The 22052-nt window shown below is 38.6% G+C and overlaps 1 protein-coding gene across 10 annotated transcripts in view; it reads right to left on the bottom strand.

Moving 5' to 3' along the window:
- GON4L (gon-4 like) overlaps positions 1-22052 on the bottom strand; it is a 79481-nt gene that overhangs the window by 32676 nt on the left and 24753 nt on the right. For all 10 annotated transcript variants that reach the window (XR_014054916.1, XM_081494193.1, XM_081494196.1 and 7 more), the window contains exons 7-12: positions 19604-19654; positions 18886-18981; positions 17762-17881; positions 17003-17173; positions 11782-11974; positions 5040-5141 (exon numbers count right to left, since the gene is read on the bottom strand). Coding sequence is in view for 9 of the 10 variants with exons in the window: in XM_081494193.1 (XP_081350319.1) it covers positions 5040-5141; positions 11782-11974; positions 17003-17173; positions 17762-17881; positions 18886-18981; positions 19604-19654 (733 nt within the window). In the remaining variant the exon portion in view is untranslated. The remainder of the gene's footprint in view (positions 1-5039; positions 5142-11781; positions 11975-17002; positions 17174-17761; positions 17882-18885; positions 18982-19603; positions 19655-22052) is intronic.

The raw sequence follows: 22052 nt of genomic DNA, 5'->3' as shown, positions 1-22052 counted from the left end.
TTCTGTGAAAAATGAGTCAGGTTTATGACCAGGACTGTCCTCTATAAAGCTGCTCACCCCCAGAGCCTTGAAAGAAAAAGATAAACAGGAGCTACCAGTCTTTGGATATAAAAAAAAGGAGGCCCTTTCTCTAGACTGGTTTCATCGATGCTTTGTCCCTAAAGTCAGGAAATACCTCTTTTTTTAAGCTTCTTTTGATACTGTACAATGCCCCTGGCCACCCAGAACCCAATGAATTCAACACTGAAGGTGTCTTAAGTGGTCAACTCACCTCCGAACACGTCTCTAAATTCAGCCTTCAGATCAGCAGTCATCAGGATCTTTAAGCCTCATTACACATGATACTCTATGGAAAGGATTAACAATACTACAGAAGAGTCCTCAATGAAGAGAGTGTAAGTCTGGAGAAAGGATTACACTATTGAAGATGCCATCGCTGTTAAAGAAAACCCCAAAAAAGCCATCAAACCTGAAACAATAAATCCCCACTGGAGAAAACTGTGTTCAGAAGTCACGCATGAATTCACAGGATTTACAACAGAGCCAATCAAGGAAATCATGAAAGAGATTGTGAATATAGCCCAAAAAACATGGGGGTAAAGATTCAACTTTTGGATCCTAGAGAAATTCAAGAGCTAACAGACACCACACCAGAGGAATTAACAGAAGGTGACTTGATGGAGATGAGCGCTTCCAGACCAGTGCCAGACCATGAGCAAGAAGACATAGGAGAAGCTATGTCAGAAAACAAACTGATATTAGACAACCTGGCAGAAGAGTTCTGATTATTCAAGACTCTTTTTGATTTCTTTTACATGAAGTCTTCATGATATATAGACTCTGAAACCAAAGCATATGGTGGGGAGAAGGATTGGACCATACAGAAACATCTTTAGAGAAATGAAAAAGCAAAAAGTCAGACAGAAATTATAATGTATTTCCATAAAGTTACACTCTCGGCCTCCCCTTCCTCCTCCACCACCTCTTCTGCTTCTGCCACCCATGGGAGAGCAAGACCAACCCCTTTTCTTTCTCCTCTTCCTCCTCAGCTGATTCAATGTGAAGACAAAGAGGATAAAGGCCTTTATGATGATCCACTATGACTTAATGAATAGTAAACAGTCATCATGCATACAGTTAATAAACTTATCTGTGGTGGATGTGTTTGCCTTTGTGTGAAAATTTAATAATTGTATGGCAAGAAGTGTATGAGATGTTTTTGTGTCCTCATCATTATCATTGCCCAAGTATTAGAAAATCTTGTGCAAGACTGAGTGATAGAACATAAAATTAACTATGTGTTAGGGATTCCCTGGTTGCTCAGACAGTAAAGAATCTGCCTGCAGCAGGGCTAAGATGGCGGAGGAATAGGACGGGGAGACCACTCTCTCCCCCACAAATTTATCGAAAGAACATCTGAACGCTGAGCAAACTTCACAAAGAATCTGCCTGCAATGCAGGAGACCCAGGTTCAATCCCTGAGTTGGGAAGATGCCCTGGAGGAGGAAATGGCAACACCACTCCAGTATTCTTGCCTGGAGAATTCCATGGACAGAGGAGCCTGGCCGGCTACAGTCCATGGACTTGCAAAGAGTCGGACATGACTGAGCAACTAACACTTTCACTTTCAACTATGTGTTAATTACTGATTTATAATTACACTTTTTCAAAGAATTACATTACCTTACAGTATGCCTCTCTCTTGTAACTAGAGAAACCCTGTATCAGTCTATCACAATTATAAAAAATTTAAGTGTTTCCAATCCTGTTCATGAATATGACTGTAATGTTGTTGTTCAGATGCTAAGTCGTATCGAACTCTTTGCGACCCCAAGGACTGCACCACCTCAGGGTCCACTGTCCTCCACTATCTCCAAGAGATCGCTCAAATTCACATCCACCGAGTCAGTAATGTTATCTAACCATCTCATTCTCTGCTGCTCCTTTCTCCTTCTGCCCTCAATCTTTCCCAGTATCAGGGTCTTTTCCAATGACTCAGCTCTTCACAGCAGGTGGCCAAAGTACTGGAGCCTCAGTTTCAGCATCAGTCCTTCCAAAGAATATTCAGGGTTGATTTCCTTTAGAATTGACTGGTTTGATCTCCATTCAGTCCCAACAGTTCAAAATTATCAATTCTTCGTCACTTGGCCTTCTTTATGGTCCAACTCTGACATCTGTACATGAATACTGGAAACACCAGAGCTTTGACTATACGGACCTTTGTCAGCCAAGTGATGTCTCTGCTTTTTAATACTTTGTCTTCTAAGGGGCAAATGTCTTTTAGTTTCATGGCTAGTCACCATCTGCAGTGATTTTGAAGCCCAAAAAAATAAATGTTACTGCTTCCACTTTTTCTCCTTCTATTTGCCATGAAGTGATGGGAGTGGATGGCAGGATCTCGAGTTTTTTTAATGACTGTAATATTGTATGCCATAAAAATTTTGTAACAATTCTTTCATCAGTGTATAGCCAGGGTATTGTGAAGCAATTTTATCAATTACACGACATCAAACCATCATATTGCTGCTTCTTCATTAGCTTTAACTGTATGGATCTTTGTCGGCAAAGCGATATCTCTGCATTTTAATATGCTGTCTAGGTTTGTCATAGCTTTCAAGGAGCAAACATCTTTTAACTTCATAGCTACAGACACTGTCCGCAGTGATTTTGGAGCCCAAGAAAATAAAGTCTGTCACTGCTTCCACTTTTCTCCCTTCTGTGTGCCATAAAGTGATGGGACTTGATGCCATCATCTTAATTTTTTAATGACTGTAATACTGTATGACATAAAATTTCTGTAACAATTCATTTATTTTTAGGCAAGAGTACTGTGAAGCAATTCTATCAGTTACACTAGGCTATCAAGCCGTCAGTGTTGCTTCTTCATTATCAATACATGAGTCCTTATACCAGTAAATAAACATGAATTTTTCACATTACCTTTTAATTTTTCATATCCAGTGCTTGTGACATGTATGTCTATAGTATTCTGTGTCATATGAGATAATATTAATGTAGATACTGACAGATGATTCATCTTGTAAACAGATTAACACAAACTTACATTTGGAAGTATGGATAAAACAGTAGTATAAAAATGTATTTTGTCTTCCTTATGATTTTCTTAATAACATTTTCTTTTCTTTAGCTTACTTTAAGAATATAGCACATAAAACACATTACATACAAAATACATGTTAATCAACTATTTACTTTATTGCTAAGCCTTCAACAGTAGGCTACTAGTAGTTAAGTTTAGGGACAGTCAAAACTTCCAGTCAGATTTTTCACTGCACATTGGTTTAGCATCCTTAGCCCCCAAGTTCTTCAAGGTCAACTGAAGAAAGTGACAGACAAACAAAAGGGGAAGGCAAATGTATTCCAGGATGAGAACTAAACTGAAATGCAATCTCCTAGTTTTCTGCTTCAAGCAAATAATGTTTCATAACCACTAGCACATGACACTGTATTCCAGTCACTCCTTCTTGACTCTTCCCTTGGTTTCTGAAATGCAGACTTTCTTGGTTTTTCTCATACTTTCCTAGACAATCCTTCACAGTTTTCTCAAAATCTAAATCCTCTAGCCTTTTTTGTCTACACTTTCTCTTTGATTCTTGGTGCTTTCCTTTTAATGCTTCCTCTAACCTTAACTGTCATAACTTACCAAAATAAATGGAAGACCTTCATAAAGAAAATGGCACTCTAATCTCAAAAACAATATGAAAGATGAACTAAAGCAACAAAACAGAACATCTAAAGGATTGTGCTTACATAATTCTCTGCACAAAGACCTACATCATTTTAGTTCAGTTCAGTCGCTCAGTTGTGTCTGACTCTTTGTGACCCCACGAACCGCAGCACGCCAGGCCTCCCTGTCCATCACCAACTCCCTGAGTCCACCCAAACCCGTGTCCGTTGAGTCAGTGATCTCATCCAACCATCTCATCCTCTGTCATCCCCTTCTCCTCCTGCCCTCAATCTTTCCCAGCATCAGGGTCTTTTCAAATGAGTCAGCATTTGAAATGTACCTACATTATTTAGGTACATAATAAAACTTTTGGATACTGATAAATCTTTCTTCATAACCTTGTCAAGAGCCAACATTTTACCTTCACCACATGGTGTATATTATCCAAGTACAGGGACTTGCACACACTCAATACAAATCAACAGTTCCTGAAACATGTTATCCATTATTGGCAAACTAGCAATGGAATAATGTTTTTTAAAAAATGACTCAAAAAAAAAATAAAAAATAAAAATAAAAAATGACTCAAGCCAAGTTATTGTTTCCTATGCCTCCAATCTTGCTCTCTTTACCCACCAAAATCAATACATTAAACTGGCATTAAATCAAAATAATATTTCTAAAATCCAAATCAGTTCCTATTGATTTCCTGCTTAAAACTTTTTGAGCTTTCTTTTTTGATAGATTAAAAATCAAATCTAAGTTTCTCCATGAACTGAACATTGCTTTACTTTCTACCACAACTCAGATAACTAAATCAAACAACTTACTATTTTCAAAACACACGTATTGCTGTTTCATAATTTCATGGTCTGCAAACATTCTTCTATTTACAAAATCCCTCTCTGCTCCCATTCACCAAAACCTTCTTATTGCTCCTTCTAAACTAAGGTGAATCATTTTGTGAGTCATTCCCTAAGCCATAGATAGTATACATAGGACACTATACCCTCTTTTAGGCCACCAACATACAAGCTATTATTATAGCACCTATCACTTTGTACTGTAACTGTTTCTGTCTGTATCCCCCTACTAAGCTGACATCCTACAGGCAGAGGCCATGTATTACTCATTTTGGTACAATCGTTGCCAAATACTGGACTCAATACATGACTGTGGGATGTTGATAGGATTCCTGAATATAGATGTAAATGTAAAGAATAATAGAAATAAATAGGTAGAGGAAGGTTAAATGTCTTGAGTGGGCTGCTTTACCCTCAAAACTCTGCAAAGTAAACAAAGCTAGATGTGGAGGAGTCAAGAGCAGGACTCATAACACACACAGACTCACTGGTGATTCTTACTGCCCGGTCAGTGCGGAAATCCTCTGTGTCTGGTTCATCGAGGTCTTCCAGGAAATTATATTCTGGATCATCATCATCATCTGCTTCATCTAGGAAAAAAAAGTTTCAGACACTTATTCAACTGTAAACTCATATCTCTAAAGAATATTTAAGATGTTCAGCACCACAGGAAATCTATTCCAATAAAGCACATTTATTCTGAAGTTTTTTTTTTATTTATTTTTTGGCCATACCATGTGGCTTGCAGGATCTTAGTTCCCTGACCAGGAATTGAACCCAGGCCCTTGGCAGTGAAAGCAGAATCCTAACCAGCAGACCCCCAGGGAACTCCCTATTCTGAAGTTTTTAAACTACTTATTCTTTTTTTCCTCAATGCCTGTGTATAGATCATTTCCTACAGTTGACTCATCTCACCTATTCTCCCCACTAAGCTAAGTTCCTTCCTTCCTCCAAACAAGACTTAAATTTCTCAAAATGCAGCCAAAGTCAAAAAAGTGAACATGTAATTTATCTCAGTAAACCCACTTAAAGTAGTGCATTTCATTAAAATAATATTTTTGCAAAATTCTTTATACAGAGGCATTGACAGTAAAAGAAAAAAAATAACCCTAATTCCCAATAATTAAGGAATGACTATAATTAAGATGGCTTAGTATAAGATAGAATATACATGCAGAATTTAAGCATTATATACATGACAAAAGTACACTACTCATATAATACTCATAAGCATGAAAAAATTATATCCCTACAATAAGACTCAGAAATAACTAAAAATACACAAAAAATACTACACATTTGTTATATAAGAATACAGAAATAGGGACATTTTTCTCCTTCATAATTTTCTCTAATGTTGATGCGATCATGTCTTTTAGATTGTCTCACTGTTCACACACTGTTGGCAAGGCACAAGTGGGGAAGCTGGAAGAAAACTCAAGGAGTCATAGGAACTGCAGACGTGTGTCTTCTCTCCAGGCTGGCCATAACGCAGCCTCAAAGGCTTTTCAGGTGGAGCTTTCATATGTTTACAGAACAAAAGTGGCCCATGGCCAAGTGGGTACATCTGACATACATACGCAGTGCTATAAATGATCTCAGCTGCTACCTAATTGTGTGTTTACAAAACATGGGACAAGAGTGAGAGGCTGTGGGGCAAGAAAGCCTGACCATCAGCATCTTGACTAATCTGCTCTTTCCTTACATTCCACTCCTTCAGGGTCTCTCGCCTCACAATCCATGTGCACTCCATCTTCCACGATACTCCCTTGGTGAGTTAACACAGACCCTTGAACCCACATTCTACAACAGCTGTAGATGCTACAACAAACAGTTACATCCCCAATGCAGAGCAAAACCCAATGCCCGGTATCACCTGGAACTCATGTTGCAGTCCTTGCCCTCATGGGGCTAGAAGAGCCACTCACTGCATGTGGAGTGCCTTTATCTTCCATGGCCAGCCCACCGTCTGCCCTTGTGAGATTGCAGGAAAGCCTCGACAGGGGCAATTCCACCCCTGCAGGGCTTTTTACTAAGGACCGCAAAACCACCCACAGGCACCAGGCCCACCCGTTCAAAGAGGGATTTCTGCAGCATTCACAGCCCACCCACATGATTCCTTCCAAATGCTTTCACACTTCTAAATCTGCAAGAGAGTCAGAAGTTAGTAACACATCATAGCACACATCCTTCACAGTACCCTGTTCTAAATCTAGGACACAGCCTTCACAGTACACTGTTCTAAATCTGCAAGAGAGGACACAGCTAGATCTAAAGACAGGACACAGCCATTACAGTATACCTTCACACAAATCAGCCCACATTTGCATCTGTGTAACCCAAAAGCGGCCCCTGCCAGCTAGGGCCCCTTTCAGGCTCTTCACACTTTCAAAATGGTGTCTTGCACGCTCTCCCTCTACTTCTCTCAGTAAGGACTCACAAAATCCTCCCACAGAAGGCAGGCCCACCCCTCCAAAGAGGGGATTTTTGTGGCATTCACAGCTCAATCACGAATCTGTATCTTCAGGATCACAGCTCACATCATGAGTTCATGTAACTGTATCTCTTGCTCTGGGTGCTTCTCACACCTGGTTAACAGCTGCTCCAGTTGCAGTTGCCTCCATAGCTAGTGTCTGGGAGTTCTCCTGCATTCATCCACATGGTGTGGATGGCAGCATTAATCCACTCCATCAGGGTATGTGTTTGGTTAGGCACCCCCTGCATGAGTAGCCTAGTGTTCTGCAACCTTTGTCTCAATGAGGGATGAGTGGTTATACATGCCAACTGTTCTATTTTGTCCCCGGAACAAAGGATACCAAACACTCCTGTGTCCCAGAGTCACAAAAGCTATGCTGCCAACAGTTCTCCTTGCTTTTGCTGAAACTGCTTACCTAAGTCGACCAACTCCACCTGAGTACATGGGCAATACGTGGTGAACTCAGTCACACTGGGGGCCCCTTGAGGATGCTCCCCCTAGGCCATAGGCTGCTCATGTTTCACTTTCTGCTCTAAATAGGGCCTCGCTGCCAAGTGGGGACCAAAGGTCTCACGATGTTCATCATCATCATCCCTCATTACCTCATCATCCGAGGCACTGGGTTCCTCCTTAAGGCCATGCATCTTCTGTTTCAGCATACATATGCAAGGTTCCAACTCTTCGTGTCTCTGCAACTGGCACACTTGCATGGCATCACAGAGGGCACTATCTATATTAGCCTTCAAGGCAGTTAAGAAAATCCACCCCACGGTGCCAGCGGCAGTCCATGCCACCTTGTCAGGCAAATGGGAACTCACCACTTGTAATGCCTTTTCAATGCTATCTGGTAAACGACCCACCGCTTCCCAGTCTTCCATCAGGGCCCACATCAAGGAAACTGCGGCCACCTGGTAACACATGCTATGTGGTGGCCACTGGCTTCCTCCATCCATTGGAGCCTCAGGCTCCTCTACCTGGGTATCCTGTCAACTATGCCAATTGTCTTGCTGTTCCTCACTGTGCACACTGTTCTCTGAACCCAGGGTAGACAAGGCGCAAGCAGGGAAGCTGGAAGAAAACTCAAAGAGTCATAGTAACTGCAGACTGTTTATTCTCTCCAGGCTGGCACAGCAGCTGAAGCAGCAGACACACTGTATTCTCTCGTGGTTGACACAGCTGACACACAGCCATAATGCAGCCTCAAGGGCTTTTCAGCTGACACACAGCCATAATGTAGCCTCAAGGGCTTTTCAGGGGCAGCTTTTATGTGTTTACAGAACAAAAGTGGCCCATGGCCAAGAAGGTACCTCATGACGCGCAGTGCTTTAAGTGATCTCAGCTGTTACATAACCATATATTTACAAAACGTGGGGCAAGAGCAAGAGGGTGTGGGGCAAGAGAGCCTGACCACCACCATCTTGGCTAATTTGCTCTTTCCCTACAGACTGCCAAATAAAAATGGTGAAGGAGTTAATAAAATAAAGAATTGTTATATTAAGGTGAAGTTTTTCCCAAGACAACTTTAGATGAGCATCATCTAACAGAACTTTATGCAAGGCTGGAAATGTTCTAATACATATGCATTGTACAACAGTAATCACGTGAGGCAACTGAGAACTTGAAATGTAGCTAGTGCAACTGAGGAACTGAATTAAAACAAAAACACCTTACCACTGTACAGCCATTAAACAGAAGAGGGATATCTGTATACATTACAATAGAAAGATCTCTAAATTATATTAAGTGAAAGAAGCAAGTTGCAGATGCAGGATAACATGTATAGTATGATGCCTTTCATGGAAAATAAGATAAATATGTGCTTGACTAGATACACAGAAAATAGTTAGAAAGACTTAACAAAGACTGAAGAACAGAACTCTTCCTTTTCACTTTGTGCCCTTCCATGTTTTGATTTTTCACAAGAAATGAGTATCTTTCATTAAAAATAAAAATATATACACACACATCTTTGATACACCATCACTGAAAAATCTGTACTGATAAAGCCCAATCTAACCTGATAATCTTTTTTTAAAATTTTTATTGGAGTATAATTAACTTACAATGTTGTATTAGCTAACTTGGTATTCTTTATTCAACATTTATTCTGTTTACAATATATAAATCTGCATTGTTTGTATATAGTTATTTAAATGTGAAGTATTTTTCACCCATCTATAGGTAATCTCCCCAATAAAAATGTTTTAAATCCTTAGGATGGAATCCTGTCTTCCTAATCTCTACAGTACTTTCTATGTAAGCCTCTATGTAATCTGCTCTAAAGCAGATTCTTTACAAATGTTGCTGAATAATATAAGTTCTGGAGAAAACCTATACCAAATGGATACTGTACACATGTTTGAAACCCCATCTGTTTAGGTGCAAGATCTACAAAGAAGGCTTCTGCCTGTATCATATGAGTGGGCCAGCAGATATTCTCAGAGAATTTATTGGGTAAACATGCTGAAAAATCATTTGGGAAGGTTTCTTCTGAGTTTTGCTTGGCTTTTAGTACCTTGATTGTGGAACCTACCCTCTGGGTCTAATTACTTTGTTGACTGATATTAACACCCAATGTCAGCATCTACCCAGATGATCTCAATTTGGTGTACCCACTCCTTTAGTAGACCTCTTAAATTACTTTTTGCAAATGAGACTCTTAATAATATGAAGACCAGATGGTACTAGGAACATATGAAAATAACCACGTAATACTACAAAAATAAACAGCATATGGCTGAAGTTTGGTACTATGATCTATATCTAGCATTATTTCCTACTTACCAGCACTCACTAAATTCAGCTGGTAGATGTGGTTTCTAAATCTACCCTAGTCACTGGCTTCATATTCTTTTAAATGGATCATACTAAGGAAACAAAACAATTCTGTTTTAAAGAAAAGATTTCCACCCTCCCCACTAACCATTATTCCATTTCCTCAATTGACCCTTATCATACTCTCCTATTCCTTCCATGCCAGTAATTTCCAACCTTTAGGATACACAAGAATTAGATCCCTAGACGATACCCATTAGAGATTCTGATTCAGTAGGTACAAGGCAAGGCACTGGAATGGAATTTGCATCTTAACACCATCCAACACAAACATCCTTACACACTCTGATTCTCATTCAAATTCTAGACACTAACTATGAGAAACACTGTCCAAGTTCCCAAAATCCTGACAGCCAACCCAGTCTGGCGTTTCCTCCTCAATAGCCAGTATCTCAGCTCTTTCAACCAAGGTGTGAACAATCAAGGCACCAAAGCTGCTGAACTAATAAACCCACAAGACATAATCACTATCGATATTTTGTCTTAGCTTAGGTCTAAGGATAAAATGCAGAGCTTGCTTATGAAGTATCATACGCATTTAAAAAATGCTTTCACGCCCCCTGAGACTTCGAGACATGTTCCTAGAAAACTAAACTGGATTCTAATTCTAGCAGTATAACACATGGATTCTGAAACACAAAGTAACACAATGAATTTCTGAGACTTTTATAAAATGGATAGAATTATCTTCGTCCCTGTTCATTCCTTTCTGCAGAGGTTTTTGAGCCTTGTGAGCCTTGGACTTCGAGATGGGTTGATAGAAAAAGGAAGTGTCAATAAATAAACTTCAAGAAAATTATAAATCTCCCCCAAAAAAGTGACATAAAAAAGCTTAATGTATGTAGATGTGGACATTTTTCCAGGGAGTGGCTGCATAACTTTCAGCACATTCTCAAAGGGGTAAGGAATCATCTGGAAAGCACTACAAACTAAGGCAATCTCTCATTTCCTCTATATTTACAAAAACACTGCACAAAATGATGAGTGATACCTGATTTTCACTACAGTACACTTAAAAAAAAAAATCACCAAAAACAATTTTAACAATCTTTATTTCACTGTTTTAAAGAGAGAACTTTTACTTATATTCTAAAACAATAAGGATTGCAGCAAGGATTCTTACACCACGTATGACTGTAGTCAACGTTGCTTGTCTGATCAATTCTCCTTCCCTACTTCTGGAAACACCATCACTTCTTTTGAGTAACTGCTTATTCCAACAACATTGTTTATGAGGTGCTGCCAATCACAGGCCTCCATACTTAAACAGTCTTCCTATCAAAGCCATTCAACACCAAGAGAGTGGGTATGTGATCAAACCAAACCAATCAGAGTTGCTCCTCTGGACTTTTCGAACTGGAGCCTGTAGGGGAGATTTCCTCTGATGTGGGAACAAAGCAAGAAGTGAATGGTGTGCTTATGATCATATTTCCAGCCTTGTAGAAAAAAAGGTTTAAGAATACAGTTGGCTGACAAAAAGAAGTAGAGATAACAGCTGTGGAGAGAGAAAGCGGGCCTAAACAGTGCCTCAATTCCACTGCAGGTTTTTCTGCCCTTTCCAAAGTCTGGTTTCATTTGCCCTTCAGCAAGCTGAGAGTTAGGATTCTTTCACTTGCATCAGGAAGAACCTTAACTAACACGATAGTCTTTGAGTAAAACGATGCCCTCTCATACAATCGTATATAAAATTGTATGTACATTTATGTTTCAGCAGCAGAATCTTAGCAATCAAAAGATTCCCCAAAAGACTCTTTAACAGAAAAAAGGGAGGGGGGATTTAACTACCTATTTAGAGTATATTGTTAAATACAAAATTAAATCAACTGAAAACATCCCTTTCCTTAAGATTTTAACTAACAAAAATTTTACCATAGAGACCATGGACAGAGAGGATAGTAAATGCAAACAAAAGCAGTTACCTTCATTCCCCACATCATCATTCATCAAACCTCCCAGCCACATCTTCCAGTCCTCATCATCTGCTGTATTGGGGTCATACATGTCTGGGGTGATGTCTGGAGCTCGGAGCTCTGCCTCTAGCTGCCCCAAGGGAACATCTTTCAGTGGCATCTTAGAGCGAGTTCGGAAAGCAATGAGACTGTCATCCATGGGCTAGACAATGGAAAAGAAAACAAAAATCTATCACTGGATGCCTAATGCTTTCAGTTTCTCCCAACTTCATCATATCCTGTGTGCATCTCTTCTTAGCTTAAACCACAGGGTCCCTTCTCTAAATCATTTGGGTTTATCATTCTTTGAGAAACATCAAGGACAATGACATCAATTGTTTATTTTTTCTTGTTGTTTTTTGTTGGTGGTGGTAGTACCAATCTCTCTTTTTTAAAGGTTATACTCCATTTATAGTTATTATAAAATACTGGCTATATTCCTCATGTTGTATAATATATCCCTGTATCTTATAATGACATCAGCTTTAAAACCAAAATTTCAGCACCACCACCAACAAAAAAACGAACAAAAAACTTGATGTCATTGTCCTTACATTAAGAAAAAATTTACATACCATAAAACTCACTCTTTTAAAGTGCATAATTGTGTAAGTTTTACACTTGAGTGAGCACCACCACTATCTAATTCTAAAACATTTCCATCACCCCCAGGAGAAACTCCATTTTTCCTAGCAAATGCCCCCCATTCTTCCCTGATCCCAGTCTCTAATAATCACTAATCTTTCTGACACTATGAATTTGCTTATGATGGAAATTTTATACAAAAGGAATCATACAATATGCAGCCTTTTGTCTCTGGCTGCTTTCATTTAGCATGTTTTCAAAGTTAATCCATCCTGTAGCATGTATCAGTACTTCATTCTTTTTTATTGAGAAAAAAGGAATAGAGAAATGTCTATTCATATTTTTCCCCATTGTTTAATTGGGTTGTCTTTTTATTGTTGAGTTATAAGAGTTCATTACTTATTACAGTATTGTAATCAAAGGTCTAATCAAAGGTCACAAAAATTTATTGTTTTCTTATAATAGTTTCATAGTTTCAGCTCTTAAAATTTAGGTGAGTTATCTATTTTGAGTATGGTTTGAGGTAAAATCAAACTTCATACTTTCACATACGAATTTTCAGTTGTTGCAGCACCAATTGTTTTTTGTTTATTTTCTATTGTTTTTCCAAATTCTTTTCTCATTTAGGTTATTACAGAATACCAAGCAGAGTTCCCTGTTGCTATACAGTAGGTCCCTGTTAGTCACCTGTTTTAAATATAGCAGTCTGTACATGTCAATCCCAAACTTCCAATCTAGCCCTCTCCCCTATTCTTCCCTCTGGTAACCATTAGTTTGTTATTAAGACTGAGTCTGATTCTGTTTTGTAAATAAGATTCAAAAGGATATATGCACCCCCCTGTTCACTGCAGCACTGTTTACAACAGCCAAGACAGGGAAGCAACCTAAATGTCCACTGACAAATGAATGGATAAAGAAGATGTGGTACATATATGCAAAAGAATGTTACTCAGTCATTAAAAAATAATAATAATGGGGACTTCCCTGGTGGTCCAGTGGTTAAGACTCCAGGCTTCTTCTGCAGGGGACACAGGTTCAATCCCTGGCTGGGGAACTAAGATTCCATATGCTGCATGGTGCAGCCAAAAAATTTAAAAAAATAAAACATTAGAAAAAAAAGAATGAAGTAATGGGGGTTTCCTTGGTGGTCCAGTAGTTAAAAATCTGCCTTACAACGCAGGAGAATCAAGTTCTATCCCTGGTCTGGGAACTAAGATCCCAGTGGAGCAACTTAGCTCACACCCCACACTGCTGAGCCTACATGCCACAACTAAAGAGTCCACGTGCCACAACGAAAGATCCCGCATGATGCAACAAAGATCCTATGTCCTGCAACCGAGACCCGATGCAGCCAAACAAATATATATATATATACTTTAAAAGATACTCAGAGTATATTTTTAAAAAGAATGAAATAATGCCATTTGCAACAACATGGATGGACATACTAAGTAAATCAAGTCAGGTGGAGAAAGACAAGTAACATATGATATTACTCATATGTGGAATCTAAAAAAAAAAAAAAAAACCCCCCCCCCCAAAAAAACCCACAGAAATGAACTTATTTCCAGTTATTGTAGCACCATTTGTTGAAAGACTATTCTTTCCCCATTAATTGGTCTTGGCACACTTGTTATAGATTAAAAAGTTCAAAGTGAAGTCGCTCAGTCGTGTCAGCCTCTTTGCAACCCCATGGACTGTAGCCCCCCAGGCTCCTCTGTCCATGGGATTTTCCAAGCTTGAATACTGGAATGGGTTGCCATGTCCTTCTCCAGGGGATCTTCCTGACCCAGGGATCGAACCCAGGTCTTCCGCGCTGCAGGCAGACTCTTTACTGTTTGAGCCACCAGGGAAGTCCTAAAAGATTAACTGACCACAAATTAAGAGGGTTTTTTTTTTAATTTTTTAAAAATTTTTCCTTTATTTTTGTCTGCATTGGGTCTTAACTGCTGTACAAGGGCTTTCTCTAGCTGTGGTAATCGGGGGCTACTCTCCAGTTGTGGTGTGTGGGCTTCTCTTTTTGTGGAGGACAGGATCGAAGGCATGAGGGTTTCATTAGTTGCCGCAAGTGGACTCTAGAGCATGCGGGCTTCAGTAGCTATGGTGCACAGGCTTAGCTGCCCTGCAGTGTGTGGAATCTTCCCAGACCAGGGACTGAACCTGTGTTCCCTGCAATGGCAGGTGCACTCTTAACCACTAGACTACCAGGGAAGCCCTAAGAGTTAACTTTTGCACTCTCAATTCTGTTCCACTGGTCTATATGTCTATTCTTATGCCAGTACAAGACTGTCTTGATTACAGTAACTTTGTAATAAGTTTTGAAATCACCAAGTACAGACTTCCAACTATTTTCTTTTTCAAGACTGTTTTGGCTATTCTGGGTCCCTTGCATTTCCATGTGAATTTTAGGATTAGCTTGTCAATTTCTGCAAAATAAGCAGCTCGCATTTGGAAAGTGGTTGTACTGAATTTGTAGATCAATTTAGGAAGTTCTCCCTAGACTACAGCAATAATATCCCAACAGATTTCTGTTTCCTCTCTTGCTCTCCTATAGTTCATTTCCCACGTGTTAGCCAAAGGGACATTTTTAACATTAAATTGGAAAATATCACAAAAAAGCTTTTTTAAATGTTCCCAGATCTTTTAGATGCTTGCCTCCTGCTTATTCAGATCTCAGCTCAAATGTGCCCTCAAGGAGGACTTTTTTGATCATCCTTGTACAGCACTACAATAGGCACTATCTTATTTCCTTGCTTTTATTTAGTTCATTTCTTACCCATCTCTGACATAATTTATGCATTTATGGTTTATCTCTCTCCAACAGACGATAAGGTCCAAGAGGAAAGACCTTTTCTGTCTTGTACACTGTTATTCCCCACCTTCAGTCATTCAGTATGTGTATGAATAAATGATTACATAAAAACTATTATATCCCAACACTATTACTCATTCACTCCAAAGCACGGTGACCCTTGGGACCTCCCTGGAAGTCCAGTGGTTATAAAACCCTGCACTTTCACGGCAGGGTGCACAGGTTTAATCCCTGGTTGGGGAACTAAGATCCTGCATGCCACTCAACTCAGCCAAAAATTTTTTTAAAAATTTTAGAAATTAAATGGTCCTTTCAGAGCTGTTTTATTCAATATTCTGTTTTTAAATTTTAAGACAGACATATTTTTCATTGACTGGCAAGACTACTGAGGAAAACCTAAACATTAAAAAGAACTACCTAGGGCACCTGAAGCTATCACAACATTGTTAACTGGCTATACTCCAATATAAAATAAAGTTTTATAAATAAATAAAATTCATGCTTAAATTTATCAAAAAATAGAACTAGCTAATGATGGTATTTAGAAAGTCACCATTTGACAATAACCATAGTAATGATTATTTCAATCAAGAATACGCAATGGATGCTAAAATAAGTGGGTGAAAAGAATAAGCAATGGATGCTAAAATAAGTGGGTGAAAAGATGTTTTACCTCAAAAAAAAGATACATATTAATTGATTTTAAAATGGAAAAATAACATTTTTACAGCAAGGGGAAAAAAAGCAGACACCACCTTAACCATATGATCAAATTTAACATGACAGAAGTCATGTGCCTCCTGATACGATGCACTGAAAAGGACACATCACTTCTGGGATATTTGTGCCAAAAGTACATCACCTGAATCAAATTATGAGGAACTATTAGAAAAGTCAAAATGGAGGAATAGTCTGTTAAATAATTGCTTCATAAGGTTCAAAAATGTCAAGGTTATGAAAGACAAAGAAAGACTGAGAAACTGTTCCCAATTAAAAGTGTCTAAGAGACAAGACAATTAAATACAACATAGAATCCTAAACTGGATCCTGGATCACAAAAAAATTGTTCTTCTTTGGCTTTATACAAAAAACTATTGGGACAATTGGTAAAATCCAAATAAGGATTTTAATAGATTTTATATATAATATTATACATCCTTATTTTCATAATCAAATGTCCTCATTTTCATAATCAAATGTCCTCATTTTTAGGAAATATACACTAAGGTATTTAGGGGTAAAGGAGCATCATAACTGCAGCACACTCCAAAGTGACTCAGGAAAAAAAATATGTGTACAAAGAGAAAGAAGAAGATGTTTTAAAGCAACTGTGGTAATTAGTTTTGAGGAATCTGGCTGAAGGCTGTTTCTATGTTCCACATTCAAAAATTCTCTCTGTGGGACTTCTTTGGTTATCTAGTGGCTAAGACTCCACACTCCCAATGCCAGAGGCCAGGTTTAATCCCTGGTCAGGGAACTAGATCCCACATGCCTCAACGAAGAGTTCGCAGGCTGCATCTAAAGATTCCACATGCCACAACGAAGATACAGTGCAGACAGATAGTTTTTTTAAAAAATGCTCTGTCACATACTTTTATTCCTTTCTTACGAACTGCCATTCTCACTTAATTCTCACTTACAATAAAATGGTACAAACCAAATACTACCAAAGACCTACAATTTCATGACACGAACTTATTATATCAGAATGTAATATCTTCCGTTCTCCCTTCCCAATTTGAGCAACAACTAATTACTCCATTTGCTTTCTCAGCAATTTAGAGTTACGTTCACCTGGAAAGAATCCATGCAGACCGGACTGGAAGCCAGCTCCTCATCTACTGCGTGCAACTTCTCCATGAAAGTACTATCCCTGGTCTGTTTGGGCTTTGGTGGAGGTGGAGGCCCCATGGGCACTACCTCAGCACTGATGTGCCTGATGGCAGGTGCAGTGACTTTCTCAGCCTAATTAAAAGAGACAACTATGTTAAAAAATGAAAGGTGGGAGGGGAGGAAAAGTGGGAGAAAAAAAAGAAGCAGGAAGAGAGAAGCACATCTTTCACATGCTAGTGATTTTTCTCTTCCCAGCCAGATAGAGGTAAAAAAAAAACAAAGACATTGTCAAGTACATTAATCTAATAGGTTTCATCCTATTTCCAATGAAGCCAACAGATGCTACTTAGGTTACTGAAAATGGGAAATAAAATAAAATGGCTTTAGAATATTAGAAAACATATACAAAAAAGAAAAGGGTAGAAGAAAAGAAACCCTGCCAGTCACTCATATTTGGACCCTTGACAAAAACTCAAAAATCTCTCTCCCTGTCACTGAGTTCCAGTTTTCTCTTAACCCTTCACTGACTTAAGGCACTTGGAAATTCAGTTATAACTAGTCACAAATACAAGGAAGATAATGGCATGGTTACTGATCTCGAATCATGTTTGGTAAAAGATGACAGCTCAGAATCACCTGGATAAACTATCTATTTATACAATTAAATAATCTACTTATACAGTATTTCTGATTTATCTTATTAGCATAGTATGGATTTACCTCTGATAATATGCCACTCTCCTCATCTGTTTCAGTCATCTCAGAAGACTGCCTCAATCGGGATTTCTTTGCCCCACGTGGAGATGAAGCAGTGCTTTCCACATCACTTTCCAATAAACTCTACAAAACAAATCCACTTCACTTTCACATTTATGCCCCTACCTCATTCTATTGAGTCTGAAGTATCTCAATAGAATGAATCACAAAATATCAATCACTGAATTAGTCAGAGTAAAAGAATAAAATTTAAATAGAAGCTTAATTTTCTGAAGTAGGAACAGAAATCAGATCACTATAGTCACCAGTGTCATAACCTCTGTAAAACTGTAAGGCACTGATTTAAAATCCTTTAACAAACAAGTCAAAAAACACATTAAAAAATAGACTTGTTACATAGCTATAATGAAAATGAAAAAACTACAGCCACAAGCAAACATAAAATCTCAAATGACTTGTGTTGAACTAAATTTTAAAAAGGCCACACAAAAGAATATATACACTAATGGTTCCATTTACATAAGTTTCAGAAACAATAAAAAACTGAACCTAGTGTGTAGAGCTGTACATTTAGGTGATATAACTATAAAGGTAAGCAAGGAAATGAAGTGAAAGTCGCTCAGTCGTGTCTGACTCTGTGACCCCATGGACTGTATAGTCCATGGAATTCTCCAGGCCAGAATACTGGAGTGGGTAGTCTTTCTCTTCTCCAGGGGATCTTCCCAACCCAGGGATCGAACCCAGGTCAAGCAAGGAAGCAACTACCAAAAAGTCAAGATAGCGGTTATCTGTAGGGGAAGAGAAGTGATTGTGGTAAGAGGTGTCTGGCAACATTACATTTAATGACTTATAGTTATTCAAGCTGTATAGTTTTGTTTTATCCTATGCACAGTTCTACACATTACATGTGTATTATATTTCATAATACAAGACATGAAAAAAATCAAGGGAACATGAAAAGGAGTCATAGTCTTAGATTTATGTAAAGAAAGGAGTTGAAAAAAGTACTATGTTTCAACCCTCTGTATAGAACAAGTGATATTACTCAGAAAGCAAAGTACAGTCTGCCTTGTGGAGCCAAAAATTTTCTATATTACCTACTAACACTCACACAGGTAACCACTGACCTCTTCAGCAGTCTCATCTTCTTCTTCATCATCTGGCTGGTACTCTTCATCTGAGGAATCATCATCTTCAAGGTGGATATCCACAAACTGAGGAGGCTACATAAGTATAATTATAGAAACAAATAAATTGATTAGAAAATATGAATCATATGTACTTGGAAAGTAAAGGGAAGAAAGCAGAGCAGGTAAAAGGAAATCCTAAGAGCATAAGTATCTAAAGCAAGCAATAAGGGTCAAGAGTTAAAAAAAATTTCTAGGAGCTTCCCTTGTGGCTCAGGGGTAAAGAATCCCCCTGCCAATGCAGGAGACACAGATTCGATCTCTGAGCCAGGAAGATCCCACACCCTGCAGCGCAACGAGGCCTGTGCGCCACAACTATTGAGCCTGAGCTCTAGAACCTAGGCTCCTGAACGAGAGAAGCCACTGCAATGAGAAGCCTGTGCACCACAACCGGAGACTAGCCCTCGCTCTCTGCAACTAGAGAAAAGCCCTCGCAGCACAGAACCAGCACAGCCAAAAATAAAATAATAAATAAATAAATTAAAAAAACAATTCTTAATTTCTAGCATGAAAGTCAAACCTAAGAGTAATAGAATGGAAAAAACCAAAGCTAAAATTCAACTAAATATATAGGTCCCAAAAAAGTTAACAAATAAAAGGGTTTTGAGACTGATGAAGTCTTTCTTGAGAAGAATAGAATTACCTCTTCCAAATTTACCTTAATTTCATTGGCCTTCTTAATTGGTGAAATATTCCATGTTGGAATTACCTACCAACAAAGAATATAAATAGGTAAGTTCTCCTAACTAAAATAGACTGTTTTTCATTTTTACTTCTCTACCATCACAAGGAGCCATGGGACTAACACATAACTACAGTGATGTAGGGGTCCTGATCTACACTCTCAAATATTTGTCAGAGCTTGGCAGAAGAAAAGGAGAGACAAATCTTTTCCCACCATTAGCATTTCTGCCATAAACCTAATAATAATCTGTATTACCCATAAATGGACAAAGTGTCTGTCTTGCCTACTTTATATTACAGCTTGGGTTCACATAGAACAATAAATGTGAAAACTATTTGTAAACAACCACAGTACACAAATCTAAGATATTATAGGCAATAGCAGCCATTTGCATCAATTAATAATCTATCACATAAATTGTAATTTTTCTTAATCAATTACATAAAGCTACTGTAAGTATGGGAGAAGGCAATGGCACCCCACTCCAGTACTCTTGCCTGGAAAATCCCATGGACGGAGGAGGCTGGTAGGCTACAGCCCATGGGGTCGCTAAGAGTCAGACACGACTGAGCAACTTCACTTTCACTTTTCCCTTTCATGCACTGGAGAAGGAAATGGCAACCCACTCCAGTATTCCTGCCTAGAGAATCCCAGGGACAGCGGAGCCTAGTGGGCTGCCGTCTGTGGGGTCGCACAGAGTCGGACACGACTGAAGCGACTTAGCAGCAGCACTGTAAGTATGCCTCCAAAAAGCCAGCCATGGAAAGTTCTTAGGGAAGGATTTAGGGGTGAAGTATCAATTTGTACATAGCTTCTTTTCAAAACAGTACAGGGAAAAAAATAGATATATATATACACATATAGCAAATATGGCAAAATTTTACAATTGTTAAGTCTAGATGGAATCTAGATTCACTCTAAAATTCTTTTAACTTTTTCTTTTTTAAAGAATAGAGTTGGGGGGGGAGAGTTTTAAAGAATCTTTTAAAATCTCTTATATACTCCTGACAAAATGCCATTAGAGCATATAATTGAAGGGTATAATTTCTTGACCATCTAATTGTGACCCAAACAAAATCATCACGAACAAACTCCAATAGGTCATTAGGTTTTGTCTCTACAAGAATCCTTAGGTCCTCTCTATCTTCTCAACCCTGCTATGCTGTAGCTATTCATCTAGCTCTGTGTAGCCAGGCCCAATATAGAGTAAAGGGAGTAATGTGATTCAGGTCCATAGTTTGTCTCACGTTTGTTTTTAAACCAAAAGATTTCCCTACTGTCAAATCCATCAGGAAGGAGTCAGTCTATTAAGCATTAAAAGGCAAGAGAAATGGACTCTAAACCTTGCTCCCTATATAAATTACAGTCTTGGAATGTCCACCTTCTATGCAACTATATACATGGTTGGTAAATACAATCTAGAGCCTGATTTGGATCTCCTTGGGTTGTTTTTTTTTTCCAAGTCAAATATGGAATTAATGTTAATTATATTCTATGTCAGGCAGACTTCATATAACTTCTGTATCACTGATGGCTGCTTTCATCACAGCTACCACATGTTCATTTGTAATTACCTTCCTGAAGATGAAATTTCACTTTATGCAACCCGAGTTAGTCAATTAGACAGATATCTATATATAGATATATAGGTATAGATATAGATATAGATATATATTATGTGACTGTTAAATAAAGCCAGTGTATGGGACTTCCCTTTGTGGTCCAGTGGTTAAGAATCCACCTTCCGATGCTGAGGCCTCAGGTTCGATCCCTGGTTAGGCAACTAAGATCCTATGTGCTGTGCAACTTGACCAAAAAAAAATTTTTTTTTTAAGTTGGAGGACATTTAGCAAGAAAAGAATATTACGAGAAGATATACTAGTATTCTTCAACTAGAGGAAAGGTCATATGAAAGAGGAGCAGATATTTCCTCTACAGGGCTGCAAGGAACAGAACCAGACAAACAGACAAAAACTATACGTATTTTGGGTCCAGGAGGCAAATCTTCCTTACTATCAGAGATAGAATGGACTCCCTCAGGACTATCTCCTGCCTTGTCACAAAAGGTCAGCACAAGCTGGACATGTGCTTGTTAAGCAGAAGAAAATATAGTCCCTAGCATCAAAGAGCTTGCTTTACTGTACCAGAATGCTTCAAAAGTCTTCAAGTGGCTCTCATACCTTAGTATTCAACAATGCATATTCCCAGCCCCTACCCATGGTTCCCAATTCCTCAGTCTGAGGTAAGCCCCAAAATGTGCATTTTTCAGTAAGTACTCGTGAGGGAGCCATACTAGGGTGATCGTGATGAAACTGTTCCCTGAAACACAATTTGAAATATACTACCTTAATCACCTTGCCACATATCTCATGACATGAATAGAAAAACTGTCCTTGCTCATTGCTTTCAAACGTTCCAAAAG

Source organism: Giraffa tippelskirchi, chromosome 5, assembly GCF_054371585.1.
Source record: "Giraffa tippelskirchi isolate mGirTip1 chromosome 5, T2T-mGirTip1v1.2.pri, whole genome shotgun sequence".
NCBI classification, from domain to species: Eukaryota; Metazoa; Chordata; class Mammalia; order Artiodactyla; family Giraffidae; genus Giraffa; species Giraffa tippelskirchi.
This window is presented reverse-complemented; position numbering and strand designations above follow the sequence as displayed.